This window comes from Thalia democratica, chromosome 8 (genome assembly GCF_965202585.1).
Source record: "Thalia democratica chromosome 8, ktThaDemo2.hap1.1, whole genome shotgun sequence".
Classification (NCBI taxonomy): Eukaryota; Metazoa; Chordata; class Thaliacea; order Salpida; family Salpidae; genus Thalia; species Thalia democratica.
Window position 1 is genome coordinate 19,803,639 of NC_139172.1, and position 21,932 is coordinate 19,825,570.

Consider the following 21,932-nt stretch of genomic DNA (forward strand, 5'->3'; position numbering starts at 1 on the left):
AAAAGATTTTTTTTGTAACTAAAACAAAATTTTAACGAAAAAGTTTTCAACTAATTAATCTAAAAATAAAAAGTTTAGACTTCCAACATTAACTCAATAAAATAAATATTTATAGTGATGAACATTATGAATACACTTTTTTTTGATAATTTATGAGATATTTAAACGAAAACGAGTAAAATTTGTAGCTTAATGGAAAATTTTAGTTATTATAAAAAAAATGTGTTAAAAAAACTAACTCAAATGTTGTTACGACTAAAAATAAAATTTTGTAATAAACTTTCTAAAATTACTATCTTAACTGTTACTTGCAAGCTGTATTAACCAAGTATAGCTGCGAAAGTAAGGTTATAATAAACCTACTATGTGTTTAATATCTTTTTAATTTTACAAAACTCTTTTAATAAATAGTATGCTTTCATACGAACTTCATCTTAGTTTTTTTTTTTTCGAAAAAAATGTACTTCACAATCGTTAAATTCATTGCACACAATATATACCTCTATTTGAAAATTTTAATTCTTAAATTTACCATTGACAACAAATATGATAAACATAAGTTTCAACAGAATTTATTTAAATTTATTGTGACCACATAACTGAAAATGTTTAACAAAGTATTGTATTGCCGATATAATTGTAGTACAACTCAAAGCTTTTAAGAGTTTAAATTTAAAATAAGCTCGATCTCTTTTAGTGAAAGTTTGTAATGGTGACAAAATTTTTGAAAAGATGTTATTACTCTTCAAATTAATGAAGTTGTAATCTAAACTAAGTCACATTTCTTTGCATATCAAATTTCGCCTTTTATCAAAGTTAATTATAAAGCTATATCTATATGCAATTTAAAAGTTTCAAGTACTTATTTATTTTGGTTTACTCTCTAAATTGTAACTATTAAAAACATAAATATTAAGTCAAAATACATTTTTTTAAGGAACTTTTAAAAACTTAGTTTAATATAACATTTAAAATAATTGTTGATTTATAAGATTAGCACATGAATACTCAAGGTAAACACTTGATGTAGTTTAAAATCTATAGTGAATAGTTTAAATATACAAAACAAGTTTAACATTTCTAAGGGTAACACAATTTTTTTTATTTACACTAATGTGTTTATATATAGTTTATTGAACAAAAAATTAAAGACACTCAAAAGGACCTGGTGCACACAAAGACTTGGTTCTAGGGCCTAGTGCACGAAGAACCTTCCGGTTATCGTATTGTGGTCGCTATAGAAAATTTAAAAAATCTGGATATTTATATGTTTTTACTTTACCCAGCTATATATTACAAATAAAAGAGCGAAAAATGAGAACATTTTCAACAGTTATAACAGACAGCCTCAGGATTTAAGAAACTTTTTATCGGTTTGTTGTCAATGGCTTTATAATTTATTGTTAAAATAACTATCATTCACAATTTAAAACCTAAACTTTTCAACTTCAATATTTTTATAATTACTTTAAATAAAAGTACATTTTGTTTATTTTGAATTTTATTCAGTATAAAAAATACAAAAAAAATTATAAAAAGACGATTAAAAATATTTAAAGTTGTTATTGTAAATACCGCAGAAAGTATAAATTATGAAAAAACATACAACAACTTTTATAAAATTTAAACTGAACAGTGTTAAAGAAAGATTCAGTCGAGAAAACCTCTCATATTATTTTGTTTAGCTTAAAATTTTGAGTGTTCACAACTCATTGAATTACTAAAATAACATGTTATGATAGAATTTTGTTAATTTAAAAAAATCAAAATTATGTTTTTAAATTATTTAATAGTTTTATACACTAATTCGTTATACAACTGTTTTTAAACAGCAAAAAAATGTTGATTTACTACTAAGCTCTTTTTTCTAATTTTATATAAATAGGCTAGTAAAACAAAATTGAAGTACTTTTAAAGTGAAACTTATTACTTAAAATAGCATAGTAAATACTTAAATACATACAATTAAAAATTAAAGTTTGCCAACAAGCCTTGTGTACTAAAATGTATTAACCATTTAGTATTTATACTCTTATTGACCTAAAACGACCATATTTTTCAAAGAGTAACCATCCCATGTTGTAAGCAAAGCAGCAAATTAATGACAAAAATTTCAAAAGTAATTGAAAAAATTTTCCTAACACTTTTTTTTCAAAACTAAAGTTAAAAAAGCATTATAGTTAACAAAATCTTCGTTTACAAGTACAAAGAATAAGTTCATATGCGAAAAAAAAAACGAAAAAAGTCGATTTTCATCCTGAAACCAACACCCACTATATTCATCATGTACTCGTGTAGTGCGAACTTTGTATTGTTACGTATCAATCGGTTCCATGTCGTCACCACCGTCAGCTTCCTCCCATTCAAGCTTCTTTTCGGCATACTTGCTCTTGAAAAATCCGCACTGGAAATATGATTACTTTTAGTTTTTAGTTAATTAAAAAATGTTTCTTAGCTTTATTTGTTTTTGAAAAAAATGATGTATGCTTATATCTAATGTGTTCGTGATATACTTTTTGTGCTTTAGGAAACATAGAAAGTACTTTAAACTACAATAGTAAGTTAAGTCAAAAATATGGTAATATTACAATTTATATAATATATATTTTCGGGTTTTAAACTAACTTTGTAGAGAATGAAAGTCACTAGTAAAAGCAGTAATATTCCTCCGATTGAAGCAATGATATAAATCCAAATCATATTTTTCTGCTCAATTACAATTGGTGGTGTGTAGAGCTCAATCACAACTTCATGCTGTTGAAAATAAACCAAAATTAAATTAAATAACAAATCACTTTTTATTGTTGACTATTTACTTAGTTTTTAAATATGTTTGTTTAACTTAAATTATACTTCAATTTAAGTTCTACCTGATTGGAATAGCGGCTGGAATTCTCGTTTTTGCTGTTGATTATTGTAACTTGGCTGTCTGTTTCAAACTGGAAGTCTAACTTCATCACGGACTTTTCTGTTTTGTTCTGTGTTCAAAATTTATTATCAAAAGTATAAAAAAAGAACAAGGATCTCATTTAACTAAATAAAGTTTTATAGTTTTTGAAGTTTAGTTTTATAACAATCCTTTTTCTAAAGATAAGTTTAAGTCAAACATTGTATTTGTAAGCTAGAACTTTTGTTTTGTAACATAATCAATTGAGCTGTTTAAAATTAGTGTTTGCTTAATTTAGTTTTTCTTAGTTTCTGAAGAAAACTTCAAATTTGGTATATTCACAATCAATAGTTTTTGCTATTAAAAAAAATTAAAGATGATACATTAGGAATTAAAAATATAAGTACAGCTTTATATGAAAAGACTGTTTCTCAATCGCTGATAAGTAAAAACGCTGTTTTTATTTTTTAATTTTATTATAATCTAGACACCAAATACTTATTCATTCAGGAAATGCGTCATTTGACGTTATTGCTCGATTTGCGTCAATTTAGTTAGAATTTTATTTTATTTTTACTTGTATATCTACATATATAGCGTTTGATAATTTTAAGGACTAATATAAAGATTTAAGGAAAATAGTTTAGCTATTTCATAAGCTGCTGTTTTTAGTTACTTAACTAAATTTACTTTGTGTAAATAATGATTAATATCTCTTAAAAAAAAATTTTTATTATAAATGCGTTAAGTATTTTTAAGTTTGAATACTTCTAATGCATTTAAGTTATCTTTAATGTAGAGTTAAAGGTATTTTATTAATCTATGACTTGCATGAATTTCAAGAAAGGAAGTAGTAAAGTATCAGTATATTGACTACTTTAATATAATTCAATCTATACTTTAGTTAATTAAATTGTAACAAGTTTTGTACTATAACCTAGCTTTGTTCAGATGACTTTTCTTCGAAAGACTTTTTATCTATTAGTGGTATATGTATGACTATAAAAAAAATTCTTTGTTTACAAATTTATTTTAAATCTTTATAAGGTTTTACCTCTATTAGAAACTTAAGACAACAAACCTTTTTAAAGTTGAACGTAGGGGTCCACGGGCGAAACCTCGCATCGAATTCAATTTTGTTGCCTTCACCTAAGTTAGTTACTTGGCATTCAATTTTCGAACACATTTTGTTTGGAACATCTTTGTTCGTACAATCCTAAATAAAAAGTTTTACTTTTAATATTTAAGCTACTCTTTTGAATCAATACCTAAAGTCGTACTGTAAAAATTAAGGGAAAAAATGTACTAAAACGCTAACAATTAAAGAAGTGTTGAACAAGCTGGGGTTTGAAGAATAAGTGTAGTTGCTGGTTGTTGTGTTCTCATCTTGATCCCACCTTAAATCGAGAAAGTTGACCTTGCTGGTGTCACATGAACAGGTCGACTCCGTGTTTGCAACACCGGTCTGCTAAAGTTTTTATATGTATATATAAGTGTAATTGTACAATTTTTTTGTCATTTTTTTAAATATTTTTACTTTTTTGATTAAAGGTTTATAGTTACCTATATTTTTTACCTATATATTTTTTTTTAGAATGTAAATCAAACCTTGCAACTGATGTCGAATAAATACAATAAGTAAAGTTCATCTTCATACTTATCGGGATAGTTTAGATAGAATTTTGATGAAGGTATGTTCGAAAATCCGCGTCCAGTTATCTATAAAAGTGGCTTGTTGTTTAAAACGTTCTAAGATAAAAGCTTAAAAAGCGTGTTTAAATAAAGATTAAAGATGAATAATAATCTTTGAAAAGTCAAAAAAGCTTGTTGATAATAATTTTTTCTTATAAAAATGACTAATTAAACAGACTTTTCAAACAAAAAAAAAATTGAATTATAAGAAAGTGGTCTTTTTTTGATTACGAACAACATACTTCATAAGAAACAACAATATCTCTGATATTAGGTGCAATCTGGTAAATTGAATCTATTGTTCTGTTGACTTCTTTTGTAGTGTTAAACTTTACAACATTTTCATTGGACACTCTATAAAAATTTCAGTTATTTTATAGATAAAACAGTACAGAAAGTGTTTTTAAAAACATTATCGGTAAATCCTTATACTATCTTGACTTTGTAATATTTAAACAGGCAAACTACAACAATTTTTGCTTAAACATTATCATCGAGTTTTACCTTTTACCAGCTATATCAGATCTGTAAATGATTGGTACATTGAACTCTTTCTTGTTATTTGAATCATCAGTGTCTTGTGATGTAGCATCCGGACTAAAAAGTATAAACTTATTTCAATTTTTGTAACTAAACGTTTAAACTTATCTATAATTAATTCAAATAAAATAACTTATTTCAAAGTTTACAAACTATGTACTCATTTGTACTTTAGTTTAGTTTTATTTGATTTAAAAACTACTGTATCAGTGTGCATCTTAAAAGTTATAAACACTAAAATTAATATCGATCATTGCATTAAATTAGAGCTTTATAGTTTTAAACAGTTACAACTAAAACATGTAAAACAGTATTTTTTTAAACTAAACTTTAGCTTGTGGTTAACTTAACAAACTAACTTCAAAGTTGTTGCTCTAAGTGAAACAAAAACGTCTTTTGTATCATTTTTGTCATCCTTTAAGTTTTCCCAGCTCAATCGAATTTGAAATTTACACTAAAAAATTGATTTATTTTAAAAACTATTGTAAATTATTTGTTCATGTACTAAAACTTATTTACTACAACATTTTTTAGTAAGTAGTTTTAAATATATTTTGAGAAAAAAGTCATAACATTTTTATAGACTATCTTATAGGCATTTTAACGGTTTTAATTTAGTTATATCTCTTTTTTATTTTGAAGTTTCTTTTAAAATAATTATCAAAACATTTTAAAAGTTTCTGCTAGAAATTCAAACAGACAAAACCATTTACCTTTGCATTTATTGGCATAATGTTTCCTCTATTTTCGTCAAACTCATACTGGATAACCTTTTTGTAATAATCGCCCTCCTCCACTCTCTGAGAGCCTTTATCTTTTATACAGTCCGCATGATCCGGGTTTGAGGACTCAACGTTTGCAATCTAAACAAGTTTAATGGATAGCTGCTAGTATGCGTAACCATAAAAATCATTAATTATCTTATTGTTACGAAAACCTTCTTTAAATATATAATTCTATTTACGCCAATTTTTTTGAGTCATACAACACACACATCTTTATAAACTAAAATAATTTTTTTTTTTTTTGCTTACTTCGTTCCAAGACAGTTGTTTGGAGTACTTTACTTCAACAAGGGTATCAAACGCATCTTCCCCAAAATTCTGCATTGTCACATTCAATGTTAAAGGTTCTTTTGTTTCGCTTCCAACCACAAGAAACTTTCCTCCGTCAGTCAAGTCTACTTTCACTTCTTTGTCATTTTTTCTAAACAAAAAAAAATTAGAAGTCTAAATTAAAAAAATTAAATATACTTTAAAATGAGTGTTGCGGATTTAAAAAATGCATTAGTATATGTTAAAAAGCAATGTTAGTTTAAATCATATTTAAAAAAGGGAAATGTACATAAACATAATCAATAACTTTAAAGTACCTTATTGAGCTTACAAGTTTACAAAACAAGTTCATTTGTTTTAGTAGAAAAGTTTAACTGGTGATTAACTTCCATAAAGAAATTTATTTGTGTTTAGCTTAAGTGATACAACTAAACTGACAATAATAAAACTTACTGGTATTTGAGATCATGTGATGGTAACTCCTGTGTAGCTTGCAGTGCAAGATTGTAACTGCAAACTCCGTCTGCTCCACATTTTTTCTTAAACATCATCGTAGTGCTGGACTCATTAGGAATTTCTCTGTTTTTGATAGTAAAGAGAATTAAGTACTTTCATATTTATACAAAATTCACCTGTTATATCACTAACAAAAACTAAAGTTTACTGCGTTTCCTATCTTTACTTAATAAACGACTCAAACTACTTTAAAGTTACTACTAATAGTTGAAACTCCAAAAATTTATGTTAGTAAATAAGTACATTTTGAGTTTACTTGTTTTTTTTTTGATTATTACTTAAACAAATTATTACTTACACTCAAGAACTAATAATATCTGTCTTTAATTTTAAATATCTTCCCTTAAGTTTTTGAGCAACTTTTTTCAAATTAAAAAAAAAATCTTTTTCAGTAAATTTTACTCAGTATGTAGCAAACATATTTTCAAAATTTAATTATAGCTTATTTTTTGAACAAACATAAAAACCGTTTTTTTAATGTTGGTCATAAAGTTGTTTGTAACCTTAAAAAGAATGTTTCTTGAAAATTCAAAGTAAATAACTTTAAAAAAGAGAGAGAGGAGTTAGACTTTTAGTAAACTTGTTTAAACTTCTAAAAAAGAATACTTTATTTTGTTTTCTAGATCGATTTAATAGATTTTTTATAAAACTTGTTATATCTCAAAAGTTAATGAATTTTAATTCTATAAAAAGTTTTTCATTGTTAATACTCTGAGCTTTCAAATTGGACCCGATAAAGTTGTTTTGTATGGACCTCCTATGCCTATAATTACTTTTTAATTTTAAACTTATCATGACACTCAAAATTTTACGTTTTAAGATCCAACCTGAATAACTAAGTAAATCTTATCCTGGACAAGACTTTAAAAGGTATGTGTATTGTGCGACTCGATAACCGAAAAGTTCTTTGTGCACCAGGTCCTAGGGCGAAAAATTTTGAGCTTCTTTTTTATTGTTTTAAGTTATATTTAAACTCATGTAAAACTTTAGAGAACTAACGGGTCTGAAATTGAAGAGAGGGCCCGTTCTGTGTGTGCTTCGGTCAAACTGTAGCTCACAATCGCACTCGCGGGTGCGTTGTAGTTTTGCACATTGTCCTGCAACCACAGTATTCCGATTAATTTACTTGAATTAAATTAATTAAATTTTACTTTAAAAAAAAGTGTTCTATATAGTAAGAGCGATTTAGTTTCAGAATAATATAATTGTACATGACTTAATTTTGTTAAAATATGTAACTTTGACTTTTCGTAAAAAATATAAAAATTTTATTTTTTGTTTTTGTATACAATGAACACTAACAAATATTAAACAAATAGTTTTAGATAAAGTATTATTTAAGACTAATTAGAGTATTGTTTTAATCAACTTTTAAAAACACATGATATATAGATATTGTTCTTTGTTTTTGTTAATTTAATTGTACAAGAACATTTCCTCAGTTAATCCAACAAAAAGTTTAAAGGATAAACAACGGTTAAAATTGGTGATATTATAACTAAGTTACAACATTCTGATGTTAACTGACTAGCTTTACGTTGTAATGTTAACGTAATAAGTTATCTTACATGTTAAGTTTTTTATTGCTAGACTTCTTAGATTTCAATGCTTACACCTTTTAACACAGGTATGTAGATATTTTCATATGTCATATACATCTTGTAGAGTAAATACAAACAGTATACTATAAACTTTGATAAAATTCAGCTTTCTACTTAACGAATAAAAAACCGCTAAGTACTTTTAGCTGACCTTAAGATAAACAGGAACATCAAAGCAACTTTTTTCATCTTTTTTAAACTTTCTGTTTAAGTAAGTTTTTTCCTGTTGTCCGTTGTCACTTGTGGCTAAATCTTTCATTTGTAGACGCCCGTATTCAGGGTCTAAGCGTAGTTTCATATCGACACCTAGGATTTTTTTCATTCAAATTTAGTACTTTTATAATATGATTTAAAAAAAAGCAATAAAAATATTTTAAAAGTTATATTGTTTGTATACTCTATAAAATAAATCTAACAAGATTGTTAAGTTTTCTTTTTTCTATAAAATAATGTAGTGAGCTAAAAAATAACATACTACGTATACATTTTTTGTAATCTTTAAATGCTGTTTAAAGACCAGTTTCTGTTAGATTTTTACGAATTATTAAATTGGTAACAAAATATACTACTTACTGGCTTCCGGTTCAATACCTTGACCACTAATAGTCAAGCAGACTTTGACGCTTTGGCAAAGCTTATTTTCAGTGTCCAAACAGGTAAATATGTCTACATTTGCTTTTGAGAACACTACTTCAGATAAAAAGTTTAAAACTGGTCTTGTTCTGTGAAAAGATATAAGATGTAATGATTCAACAAGTATTTATAAATAATTAAATTGTAATCTAATTTCAGTTCATAACTCAAATTTCTTTTATAATTTTTAACCTGAAAATTGCAATGGTATCTGATTTTGGAGCTCCCACAGCAACATCCGGGTATTGATTGTTGTCCAAATCCACTCCTCCCTGCAGAGATTGACCGAAATACTCCAGGTTGACACCTTGAACGTCGGACGCCCCAACACGCTGTTGTTTTGTTTATTTAAGTATAGTAAAAAATAATCATATAAAAACGTTTGTAAACATTTTTGTTGAAAAAATGATGACCTTGATCAGTACATAAAAACATTTTTGTTTCTATATTGAAATAGATAGTTGTAAACTCATAATCTGATTTTGTAAAGTTACCTGACGGTACTTAGTACTGATTCCGTCTTTGCTTCCATGGTAAACGTAGACAGCACCTTTTCCTGATTCGGTCATCGGAGCACCAATTATGACGTCATTGTACCCATCTTTGTTGAGGTCACCGGCGAAAGCAATTGAAGTTCCGAACCTGGCACCGACCTCTTCGTTGCCTTTCAATTCAAAAGGCTCGTACGAATCTTTTGCCTTTAAAAATGTTGATGTTACAATAAAGAGAGAAAGCTTTTATCATTTTAAGTTAATATTAATACTATTTATAATTTAATATATCTATGTATAGTGATCTAAAACTTAGCGCTAAAATCATAAGGACAAAATATCTGTAAATACCCCTAAACTAAGTTATAAGAAGTATAAGATAGGTACTAGAGTGTAATAGAAAAACAAAGTCTAATCAAACTTGCCCAATTTATTTGACTTTGACCGGAGTCATCGGATATGTAAACGAATACCCGCCCTTCGTCTGAGTCTTTTCCTATGTACAGCGGAGCGCCGACCAGCAAGTCGTCTTTTCCATCGTTGTTCAGGTCCATGGAAAGCAAAGTGGCGCCGAAGTAACTGCCAAACTGCCGGTGTTTCGGATGGGGGAGGATAGTGGAATGTTGGTCAAATCGTTTGCTGTCATCTTGTGGTCTGTATACGACCACCTGCGAAAATATCAGTGTAATTTTTTAAAACAAAATAAGGCTTTGATGACTTAAAAGCTTATCAAACAGTTTTGGTAGATAATATATTAGAAACAATGGGCTGAAACTTATTTATATCTTATTCTAACCCTTGTTTTTACCTTTGAATATTTTAAATTACAAAAAAATGTATATCTTCTTTCTAAAATGCATATTAGAATACATACTTATAGAATATGAATATATGACTGATAAAAACTTAAGTGAACTTCTAACCTTTTAACACTAAACATAAAATAAAAATAACCAGTTAGTAGATACACAATGTTTTGATACTGCAATGTTATAATAAAAACAGCTTAAGTAAAACTACTTAGTATGATTTTAATTTTGATATTTCCTTCATATTTACCACATTAAATTTAATACCTTAGCAGTTTTTTTAAAGAAATTAATGTAAATAACTCACGGCTCCGTGCATGTAATACCTAGGTGCACCTGACGCGGCCCAGTCATTGCTGCCTCCATTGTACTTTCCAGTTGTTACCGAGTAACCTTTAAAAGCATTTAGTTTTTGTATATGTTTAAGATAAAAAGTATGGACATATGCATTAGACTTAAATGCATTTTTTTAAGGTTGTTTTTTGATAGAATACATACAAAAGACTTTAAACAAAGGTGTTGATAGGAACAAAAAACTAAAATGATACATAAAAATTAAAGACTGTGAATTTGCGTAAGTTTATATACATTATTTGATCGTTTTACCGTTGTATGATCGTTATACAACACGTTATTTGGTTAAAATACTTATAAGTAAATATTTGGTTAGCTAAAAGTTTTCTTTAGCAAACCTAATTAGTTTCGTTCTATTTTTATCTACAAAAATTAGTTACTGTAAACTTACAAGATTTATTCATTACAACACAAACTACTAAAATTTATAGCTATAGCTTTAACATTGAGAAAGTATAACTTTAAATTTCTTTAGTTATATACAAAAATAAATTAAATAAAACATTAGAAAATTTTTTATTACTATAACAGTTTCTTACCTAAATAAGACTCTTTCGTTCTATTTGGCAGAACCTGTTGCACTTCTGAAAAGTCAGGAATGTCTGCCTCCTTATCATCGGAACCGTCATACTTGGCAACGGTACCCGACCAGTCGTAGGCACCAACTGCGCCCAAAAGAAGCCGACCATTCTGTTGATGTTCGTAAAAAAAACTATTAAAAACAATGAAATGAATTTTTATAAACTATTTTTATTATAGTTATTACGTTATTATATTAAGCTTAAGTTACTGCCACAGTCACACACACAGTCACACTCTTCTTAGTCGTTCCACCTGTAAAACCTGAAAAATCGAAAAGTTGTTGAAAGTTAAGAATTACCACTGCAAGGTACAAATGTTTACTGAAAAACAAGCATTTGTACCTGACAATGATCTCTTTTATTTAGTAGAAATTAGACGGTTTTTATTACCTGGTTCCAGTAGATTTCGTTTTATAAATTAAAAAATCTGAAAAGTGAGTTTTAGGTAAGTGAGTTTTAGGTGTTATAAAAACTGACAAAAAGTAATAGGCTCAAAAGTCTTTGTATGTTTACTATAGCATAACTTATATTTCATAGTATCAATATCACTTCAAGACTTAAATTAAAACAACAAGTAAAACAACAAGCTTATTATAAAATAAAATTGTTTTTTGATTTTAAAAAGTTTTTCAAACGCCGACTGAACCAAACCTATACTAACTTGTATAGTTGAACTAAAATATTTTTTTGCATACTTTTAATTGATTAAAAAGCAAACACTAGTAGTGAACTTCAAATAAAAATGCATTAAAACAATAATAGAAAGATTTGTTAAAATTTCTATGAAAAAAAAAAAGTTACTGTCAGATAATAACTAACTTTCTACTGTCTATTAAGAATTTATTTTACAAAATAAGTATCTAGTTGTGTTCCTAATAATTTTTTGTTTAATGTTAACCAAATTAGCTAAAACTAAAAATTTTGTTTTGGGTATAACAAACAAATAAATATTAAAGCTAATGATTTATGACCAAATTAAAGTAAATTAAAAGCATTTAAGTTTATACTTTAATATACATTTAAGTGTTCAAAACACTAATAAATACTAGCTTGAATGATCATAAAACAATTGACAATAATAAGCACTTAATCAGCTTATAAAATTAGCTTTAAACTTAATCTCTAATACTTATAAACTAAGCAGATTAGCTGCCTAAGACTAACAAAGCACTTCTAACATGGTTCAATTTTTAATTCAAATTATTTTTAAAACAAATTTCTAAAAGCTAATTCACAAAACTAAAGCAACAAACTGAATTTTTAGTAGCAAGCAAGTATCAGGAAGTGACGTAGCATCACTTCTCGTGACTACTGTGACGTTTATTGCCATAACGAACTATATTAAGCAAAATCGTTTTGTTTATACATATAGAACTTTGTTTTGAGAAAGTTTTAATTCATGTAAAAGTTTAAAACTTTATAATTTTGTAACAACATTTTCACAACATGTAAACACGTTTGTTTAATGTTTTTTAATAAACAGCTATTTAAAAAGTTTTTACATAAGTTCACTAACGATCAGGTGGTTTTTTCTTAACATAAAATTTATAACTTAAAATAAAGTATGTAACTTTGTTTTCAATCTATTTAATATTGCACTAGCATTTTTTATGACTTTCACCTAATGAAACATTTTTTTAATCAAATTAAAACAACAATAACTATAATAAAAAATCAGCTATATTGAAAGCAAATAAACTACCTCTGATTAAAAAAAGAATTGAAATAATAAGTTTAAACTTTAAAATTAATTGTATTTTAACCTTTCAAAGTATAACTTGGCTGTCTGAATATTTATTTTTACATAAACTAAAGTTCAAAAGATCAAGCTATATTTTTAAACTTTTTTCTGCAATAAACATAAAAGTTAAATCATATCAAAAAACCTGTACTAATATTTTTTATTAAAAATTATATTTTATAAATTAATATTATCTATATACTTTTATTAATTTCTACCAATAAAATATAAATTATGGCATAAACCTACAACTATAAAAAAACAATAATAATAAATTAAAAAACAAATTTTCTTATTGATTAAGTATAGTTTCAAAACAAAAAGCAAATAAAAAAAGGTAAATAACTATAACGTACTGCATAAATCATTGTTCTTCGTACTTTTTTTCTTTTTAATTAAACTTTTTTGAGAAAATGCTTAAGCATTGACATCTTTTTGTTAAAACACCGTTTCCTCAAAGATAAGTGAGCTTAGTATTTTCAATTAATTTAAGATAGCTTGCTGAAATAAACTACTTCCTTATTATTGAAAAAATACAGGTCTTCAATTAAAGCAGCAAAACGCTTATTTTCAGAGAAATTTAAAAAAAGTATGAAAAAGTGTCTGTTGCAACACCTTTAAAAGTATATATTTGTTTGAAAAAATTTTATTAGTTATTCTAAACATGGGTTTTATTTACTCTGTTTTTAATTTAAAGCTAAAATTAATAACAGAGCTTTAAAATTGTTAATATATTTTTTGTTTGAAAAATCACTAGATATATTTTATAATAGAAAGTCACCTTTTATTTATTTTTTATTTCTATTTGCTTTTTGAAGTATTTAAGTAGACTATTAAAATAAATGTAATAAACTTATATTCTTTTATTTTATAATATTTAGCTGTTTCTAAATAATGAATCAACGTTTTACTTGGCCAAAAAATACTTCGAACTTAAGTTTAGCTTGTTTATGATAAAAACAAAGTGCCAGCAGCTTGTATATCTAAGCATTTTTAAGCTAAATGTAATAAGTTAAAAACATTTTGGAAAAAAATCATACTAAAATTGGTTATTGTTTTTTTAAACTCTTTTAAGTGTGGTTTTCAGCAAAAAATCTAAATTACATAGTTTACTGAAGCTACGCATTTTCTAAGTAAAATCAAAAGAACAAATATTAAATTTAGTAACTTTTAGTAAAGACTATAAGAATAATTGAAAGTTGAAGAAATAGCAAATATTAAACATACTTCATTATATTTCGATGAAAACCCTGCAGAGCATTGAGACAATCCGTTTGTGGTGTTGACACTCCCTCCTAATGTTAAATATATAAGTTGTTTTTTATTTGTGTTGTTCTAAATACCAAATTAACTTTTTCGTTGTAAATTGATTACATCTAAAAGTATCAACCTTTTACAAACCTTCTAGACTGTTTATTGATACTTGCAATTTATCTATGATGCCCTTTAAATTATCAAAGTTCTTCACAGTGAAAACATAGCTCGGGTCAGAAGCTATTTTTAGCAGTTCGTCTATTTTGTACTCTCCTACTCCAACGACAAATGTTTTAACAAAGTTTTCTTCTGAGTAAGCTACAGAATCTTCTAGTTTTCTAAAATTTAGTTTAGTTAGATATAAAAAATATATCTAACTATTAAGTATGCGATAAAAAAATAATCTTTAACCTTAGAAGAATTGTGCTTGAAAATTAATAAAAGTTAATTAAATAACAAAAGCAAATGAAAAATACTAGTTTTGTAAGTGAAATATATTCTTTATCTATGAAGTAAAACATTGGTTTTAGTTTACTAAAAGGAGCACTTTAGTTCTATTCTTTTATAGCAACTTTAGAGGAAACTTAATAATTTTACTCTAAAATAGAGTCAGAAACTGCGATTAGCAAACCAATTATGATTATAGTTTATTGAACAAAAAAAAGATGGTCAAAATATTTGGTTTTAGGACCAAGAGCACGAATAACTTTTCGGTTATCGAGTCGCACACCACTTGGATACCTTTTAACGTCTTGTCCAGGACACGAGTTCGCGACGTGCTTTGCTAAAAATATCTAATAGAGAAGAAGCAAGTTTCACGTACTCAATAACCAAAAGTTGTAAACATGCTCTTTGTTTACTTGTTTGTAAAATATGCTGCCCATTTTATGTTTATTTCATTACATAATTACTCTTTTATATATAGTAGTATTTTTTTAAAGAAAATATGTCATCTTCCTTGTAAAAATCTGCCGACCACTACACTATTGACCTAGAACGAGCGATATAATAGGCACTTAAATTGTAATTTTACAGATCTAATTAAAATTTAAAAAATTGTTGAATTTGACAGAATTTTAATCGAAAAATAATTAATAGTAGAAAAACAAGACAATTTTAATAAGTTTACCATCTATATTAAGAATTATTACTTTTAGTTAAAAAATTAAATTGTACTTCTTATTAAACTTTTGCTAATAACTTGTAGTTTACATATAAGAAGTTAATATTACAAAAAACTATTGTTATCCCTTTTAAGACTATTTAAACATTTTGTGATATGTTCCAGGTCACTGTAGACTTTTTTCCTTCAAAACAGCTAAATATATACTAAAATTTTATAAAAATATTTTTGTTACAAGAGCAAAGTTAACCACTAATTTTGTATTTCAAATAATCTTTTTATAAGTTTAAGAAGAAAATATAATGACTAGAGTACTTTTAATGTATTTAACAACGCATTTGTTACGTAATCTTTAAACTAGTACGTCTAAATATTTGAAACTTAAATTAAATTAAACACAGGTTGTCCAAACAATTTGAAGTTGTTTTAAGTCGAATAAAGATAAACTAGTAGCATATGTTTTTTTTTTATATTGTTTATTGTGCAATGTTGGACTTAGGCATCAAAAGCTGAGCCACTTAAACAGGACACACAAAAAAAGAAAAAGAAAATAATTTGAATACAAAAAAGTTTATACTAACGATTGTGTAAAAAAAAAGTGTTCTTAGTTGTCAAAAGAGTATAAAAAGCTTGCCAAATTCTAGGGTTAATAAAGTATACTTAATATTTTGTTGGAATACAAATTAGTTTTACTGTGTTTTTTTTTTTTCCAAGAGATAACAGTTTGAACTAAAAACTGTGCAAAATAGAAAGATAGTTTAATTTTTTTTCTATTTTCATAGTTATTATTATATTAGGCAAGTAAAAATTAAAACTAGTACTACAAAAAAAAATAAAGAAAAATATGATTAAAAGCCTAAAGTAAAAAAAAGAAATCAAAAACTATTCAAAAACTAAAGTACAATATTTTAAGATAAACACTTCTATAATCAAAACTTTTAAATTGTTTTTTTAGTTGATTGTTAAAAAAAAAATTAAATCATCCTCGCATTTAGTTAGATACATTTAACGTTATACTTTCAATGTCTTTTATACAAACTTGAAAATTTCTACCAAACAAAACTAACTCAGAATCGTCGGCGGCACCGTCAGTCAGCAGGATCATGACACGTGACGACTGTGGAAATCTGTTGTTTTCGCTGCCCAAGAAGTCATCCCTCACTGTCTTTTCGATTGCGTGAGCAGTGAAAGTTTGGTACCCGTGTTGCTGATGTTTTAGATATATGCTTAACGTAGTTTTTAACAAAAGTTATTAGTGATATTGAGTATTGACACTAAATACTTTCAAAATAACAAAGTTACAACAATCATACGTAAAATACTGTTACAAGACGAATAAGTTTGTGCAAACGAACAATTTTTCTAAGCTCATCCACCAAAATTTTAGAGTAAACTCATAAATTTTGTTATTAGTTTATACTGTGTTTTTGTTGAGCTAGCGTTTTTAGATGCAAAGCTTTAAAAATTAAAAGTAGTTTATTTTTCAAGTTATAAATTAAAAACTAGATTTAATTTAATTGTCGAAATAAAACTACAAATGTCCTTACCCTATTTTTAAAGTTTTAGGTAAAACTGTATAATAGTTGATATTATACATAATAGTAATTTTAGTGTTTTCATAGTAGTAAAAAACATACAAAGGTTTAATTTGGAAAGCTTTAGTATTAATAGGAACTTTATTTTTAAGTTAATAAATATAATAAGAGGATCTTACCCAAAAAATTTAAAGTTTTAAAGGTAGTTGATCTGAATTTAAAAAAATTCATATTTCAAGTTTTTAAACGTTTTATATCTTTTGTAATGTCACAAAGATTGAAAAAATTTAATGCTCAAGGAAAATAAATTTAAATTTAAAAAAAAACTGTTCTTTGATGCTTGATAATAAACTTGTAAAAAAACTAAAGTTACAGCATGTTAAACATGTTTTTAGTTTTTTTTTCAATAAAAAAAACTTCGGAAATTTTTTTTAAATCATACCAAGTAAGCAATTTAGTTACTGTTATGGTAAACAACCTTTATCACATCAACTAGTGTGTCGAAATCAGATTTTTTATAAAACCCAAGTTCTATTTCCGTGTCTAAATATTCAGTTCGGCCGGGCGCCCAATAAGAATACTGAACCTGATGTGTGTTAGAATAATATTAAAATCCTTCAGAACTTTAACTAATTTAATTTGTACAACATTTTTAACTATAATTTTACCTATAAGTTTTTTTAATTCTCCAATGTATGTACGTAAACAACCAACAATAGTTTAGCAAATTACTTTTAAGAATGTACGTTAACCTAGCCTTTAATTGTTTTAGATATAACATGCAAAACAAAAATGTTTGATGCTTTTAAGATTTAAATTATAAATATATTAAAGATAAAATTTTCACAAGTTAATAAACACTGCAAAATATATTTAGAATAGTATAAATTTAAATATCATTTTAGAATGTATATTATCGTTTACATTTTAAAGTTTTCTGTTGCTTAAGACAAGTATAGTCTTAATGTATTAGATTTTAGAAGATCAAAAAAATTAAAATTTTACGAAAAGATTAAATGAAAAAAGTAAAAGCTTGGCCGCATTTAATTTTTATTTTTTGTTTTCAATTTTTATCAAAATTAGAGTATTTCTTAAGTTTTCGTACTATACAAATTTTTATTTTTAGAGATAAAATATATTAAATATTTTCTAAACCTGTTAATAAAGTCTTCAATAAAATTACCATGAACGTAAAATAAAAAAGATTATCAAATAATTACTAACAAATTGTATAAAAACGATATTGTTTTAGCTAAAAGACTACAAAGTTAAATAATAAAAATTGCAATTATATTTATAAAAGTATTTTTACTAATTATTCAAATGGCTTGTTGTCTTTTATGAATTTTCATAGTTCCCAAATTTAAAATTCAAATTTTAAAAATTTATTAAATTTCTAACAACTGTGAATAACAATCACCAATACTTTTTTAAGCTTTTTTCTTTTTATCAATAACATGTGAAATAAAAAACTGAAATCTTACCACGCCGACTTGAGTATCGCTTGCTATGTCAAAACTGGTCATTACTTCTTTGACCCAGGTCTTAACTTTGTTGAAGTCGACAGTTTTAATTGATTTGCTGCCATCAATCAAAAAGATGATATCTAGCGGTTTTTCCTGGCATGCTGTAAAAAGTTAAGTTGATTTCATGCCCCACAATCGTAAAAATTGCAAACTAATTTTATACTTGTATTTATGTTAGTAACTTGGCTTTATTTAGTTGAAACCGGTTCGTTTGATGCATCTTTAATTTGTAGTAAAAATAAAGTAACGTTTAACTAATTGAGCAAGTAATAATGTTCTATATATTTTCAAACTCTATCTAATATTGATTTCTGATTGTTTCATATTAAAATTTTAACTAAAACAGCAAAAGTATAGAAAAAGACTTTTAAAATTTACTAGAAGAAATTTCGACGTTTAATGAAAAAAAAAACATTAAAAGATAACGTTAAAGTATTTGAAATAGAAACGAAGTGTGATAAGTAAACAACTAAAACAACATTGTTCTTATTGTTGTTTTATATTCTTATAATTAAGATGTAAACTACACAACAAGTCGTAAAATGCAAGGATTTGTAAAAAGAAGCTTTTGTTTTATTTAGCTTCAAAGCTTTTCAAAAAAATATAAACTTTCTTTTATTTCTTTTTGTATTTATAACTCCTTACTACTTAAATGTAAGCTATTAAGGATACACTGTGTTACAATAAAAGAAATGTTTATAAACTACTTCTGGTTAATTAAACAAAAATGTCAATAGTTAAAACAAAAATCACTAGTATCATATGTTTTTTTAACCTATGTACCTATTTGTTAATGTACAAAGGAATTAATAAAAGTTTTTAAACAGTGTTGCTTTTGTTTAAACTAAACAAGTTGCGCTTTTATATTCGTAGATCAACCAAATACCTAATAAGGTCAATTAGTGTAAAAAATTGTTTATGTGAATGATATTATAGGGTAAAGCTATCATATTTAACTATAAAATTTTCTGTACAAAAATGCTTTCTAGTATTTTAAAAGTTTGTTTAAATTTTTAAAAACACAATAGAAAATTCACCAAGTGTAGATAAAGTTACGTAAAACAGCTGTATTTTTATTATTCTTAGGTTTTATTAATAGTATTTGAAAATTTCTTTTTAACGAACATTCACGACAGGGATTTACTTTGTTCCAATTTGTTCTCCATCCCCCGTCCCCTCTACCGCTTCTGGTTGCCTTGGAAACGTAACAACCCCCTTCATTTTTGCCAGTACTAATACCGCATGTGTGTACACGATTTGGAGCACAAGCCTTTACAAGGACAAAGCTTAATTATTAAAGTTTAAACCAGTACAAACTTGATTTTTTTCTGATTAGCTAATACAATTTTTTTTATAAGTATTTTAAACGGTTTTACATAATAAACTACGTTAAAATTTTTACTCTTTAAAAAAATATAAACTATATTTATATTATGTTAACATTTTTGGTAGTTTAAATTTATAAAAAAATAAATTATGTTAATTCACAACATGAGCGTAATTTTTTTAAACTTCTATCACGTTTCAAAACTTGTTTATTTTTTTAGTAGTAAGAGTTTTTTAAGTAAAACTATTCAAAAAGCTTATTTAAATACTATCTATTATAAAGTATTTGCTACAACTTAATTCTAGCAACTATGATAAAGGATAAAATAAACGGAAGTTTAAGTATTACTGCTTTTTACTAACTATAGTTTTATTTCAAAAATGAGTTTTGTAACTAAAATAATACTTTTACTACAAAAAATCTTTATAGTTTATGTTTTTTTCTTTCCTGTAGACAACTTAATTTGTTTTAATCTAACGTTTTTTTTTCTTAAACAGACAGACCAAAAATGTATGCCTCTTGAAAAACTCCGTGTGTTGTCTTGTTTTAGTTTCAAAAGATGTCATGGACAAGGAAAGAGCTTGTTTAGTTGCATCGTCATCTGATAACAACTCCTGATCAAACTTAAGTCGTTCACCACAATCTAAAATTTTCCCTTCGTCATCCGTCTCATTTGAAGATAGAAACAGTTTCTTCTCAAACACTAAATAGTTGTATGCAAAAGTATTGATTGTTAATTTCTATAACTTAAACAATTTTTCGTTCGTTTTGAAATGACCAATTTTTGTCGAAATACTTTAAAAAGGTTTACTTTTTGATAATGAACAAATTTTAATATAATAAATAAATTAGATATAAATATAGTAGATTGATAAAAGCGCAAGTACAATTTAATATAAATAAAATATTTATTTTACTTAATATTTCAACAACCTTACACGAAACATAAAAGAGTTTAGGTTTTCTTAAACAAAATCGTTTTCAGTATGAGAAAGTGAAACATTTCATTAAATTAAGAATTTTAAAAATTTCGAAAAACCAAGTATTTCTATGAAATATCATAAAAGTGTTTTTTTCATAAATGCTAATTCTATTCGCTTTCAACTACAAACACCAACCGCATTTGTACATAGAACCAAGAGTATCTACATCTTTCTTGTTTAGCCCAAGACCGCCACCCTGAGTGATGGAAGAATCGAGATCTTGCTTTTGATTTACATGTTTGAAAGGAGCTCCGACCGGAAATCTTAAGAAACCCACAGTTTAATTTATTTTTTACTTTATACAGTATACTTATATGGTATTAAATTATGTTTTACTTGGATCGTAAGTGTTTTTTTCAAATCTATTTAAATTATTCATGAAGAAAATAGTTTGCTGAAAATTATAATAAAGTTTTTAAAATTATGTTTAAATGTTGTAGTTTCAAATAACTTTTGATCATTTAGATTTTTTATTCTGTTATAAACCGATATGTCTAAACTAATTTATTTTATTGTTTTTCAAAAAAAAAACACTTAAGAGATTAAAAAAAAATTAAGCTTAAATACTTGATACAAAGCTATAAAAACTTAGAGATGTAAACAACCCATATCTGTAAGTGTTCTCTAATAGTCTAAATTTTTTATTTTAGATTGTTATAACAGTTATTATGTTAAAGCACTAACATTATGGAGTCTTTGTAAGTAGTTGTTTTAAAGACGTTCCCGAAAAATATAGAATCTTCAAACGCACTTTTCTCCTCATCGGGCCCCGTTTCCAAGCTTTTCAAAGCTTTAACAAACCTTTGATCATATCTTCCCTCAACGTTATATGCACGTATTTGTTTTATATCAAAGCACAAATAAAGAAGAAATGTAATAAATTTCGTCATTGCGTTACCTTAAATGCTAGAAAATGTGTAACTTAATAGTTGAGTTTTTTTTATCAAAAATAAGTACGTAATTACTGTTTAATATCACTTTAGAAAATCAGTAACTCACTTATTAAACAGAATGTTATGTCTTTAGGTTTTTCTATTTGAAATATGTTTTAAAATAATTAGCTATGAATCTAAAGTTTATATAAACTTTTAATTTCAAAAGATATAACTGGAAAAAAAAGTTTTAAATAAAATACTAGTCTAGCTATTTTTAAGAGGGGTTTTCTTATAAGTTAGCTTCGCGCATTGAATGGTAAGATTTATCTTTATTAAGAAATAACTAAAAAAATTTAAGTAAAATTAAAGCATGTAAATTCGGATTCTTAATACTTTCTAAATTTCTAAG

At 25.9% G+C, this 21,932-nt stretch overlaps 1 protein-coding gene across 2 annotated transcripts; it reads right to left on the minus strand.

Annotated features, from left to right (window-relative positions):
- Nucleotides 1–1,567: 1,567 nt before the first annotated feature.
- Nucleotides 1,568–21,550, minus strand: LOC145843415 (integrin alpha-1-like). Of its 2 annotated transcripts, none has more exons than XM_082950894.1 (29): nucleotides 21,333–21,550; nucleotides 20,784–20,911; nucleotides 20,169–20,368; nucleotides 19,464–19,608; nucleotides 18,297–18,439; nucleotides 17,291–17,398; nucleotides 16,345–16,484; nucleotides 14,302–14,492; nucleotides 14,128–14,195; nucleotides 11,118–11,268; nucleotides 10,532–10,617; nucleotides 9,841–10,083; nucleotides 9,419–9,622; nucleotides 9,117–9,256; nucleotides 8,865–9,013; nucleotides 8,443–8,597; nucleotides 7,690–7,787; nucleotides 6,628–6,753; nucleotides 6,154–6,325; nucleotides 5,833–5,982; nucleotides 5,479–5,573; nucleotides 5,084–5,176; nucleotides 4,822–4,933; nucleotides 4,496–4,606; nucleotides 4,206–4,352; nucleotides 3,969–4,103; nucleotides 2,871–2,978; nucleotides 2,626–2,754; nucleotides 1,568–2,404 (listed from the first exon to the last, which is right to left on the minus strand). In XM_082950894.1, the coding sequence occupies exons 1-29, from the start codon at nucleotides 21,536–21,538 to the stop codon at nucleotides 2,315–2,317; spliced, it is 4,023 nt and encodes a 1,340-aa protein (XP_082807020.1). In that variant the 5' UTR covers nucleotides 21,539–21,550; the 3' UTR covers nucleotides 1,568–2,314. The 2 variants fall into 2 exon arrangements, with proteins under 2 accessions (XP_082807020.1, XP_082807019.1); XM_082950893.1 differs by having other exon boundaries at nucleotides 1,569–2,404; nucleotides 4,206–4,355.
- Between the last annotated feature and the right edge of the window lie 382 nt (nucleotides 21,551–21,932).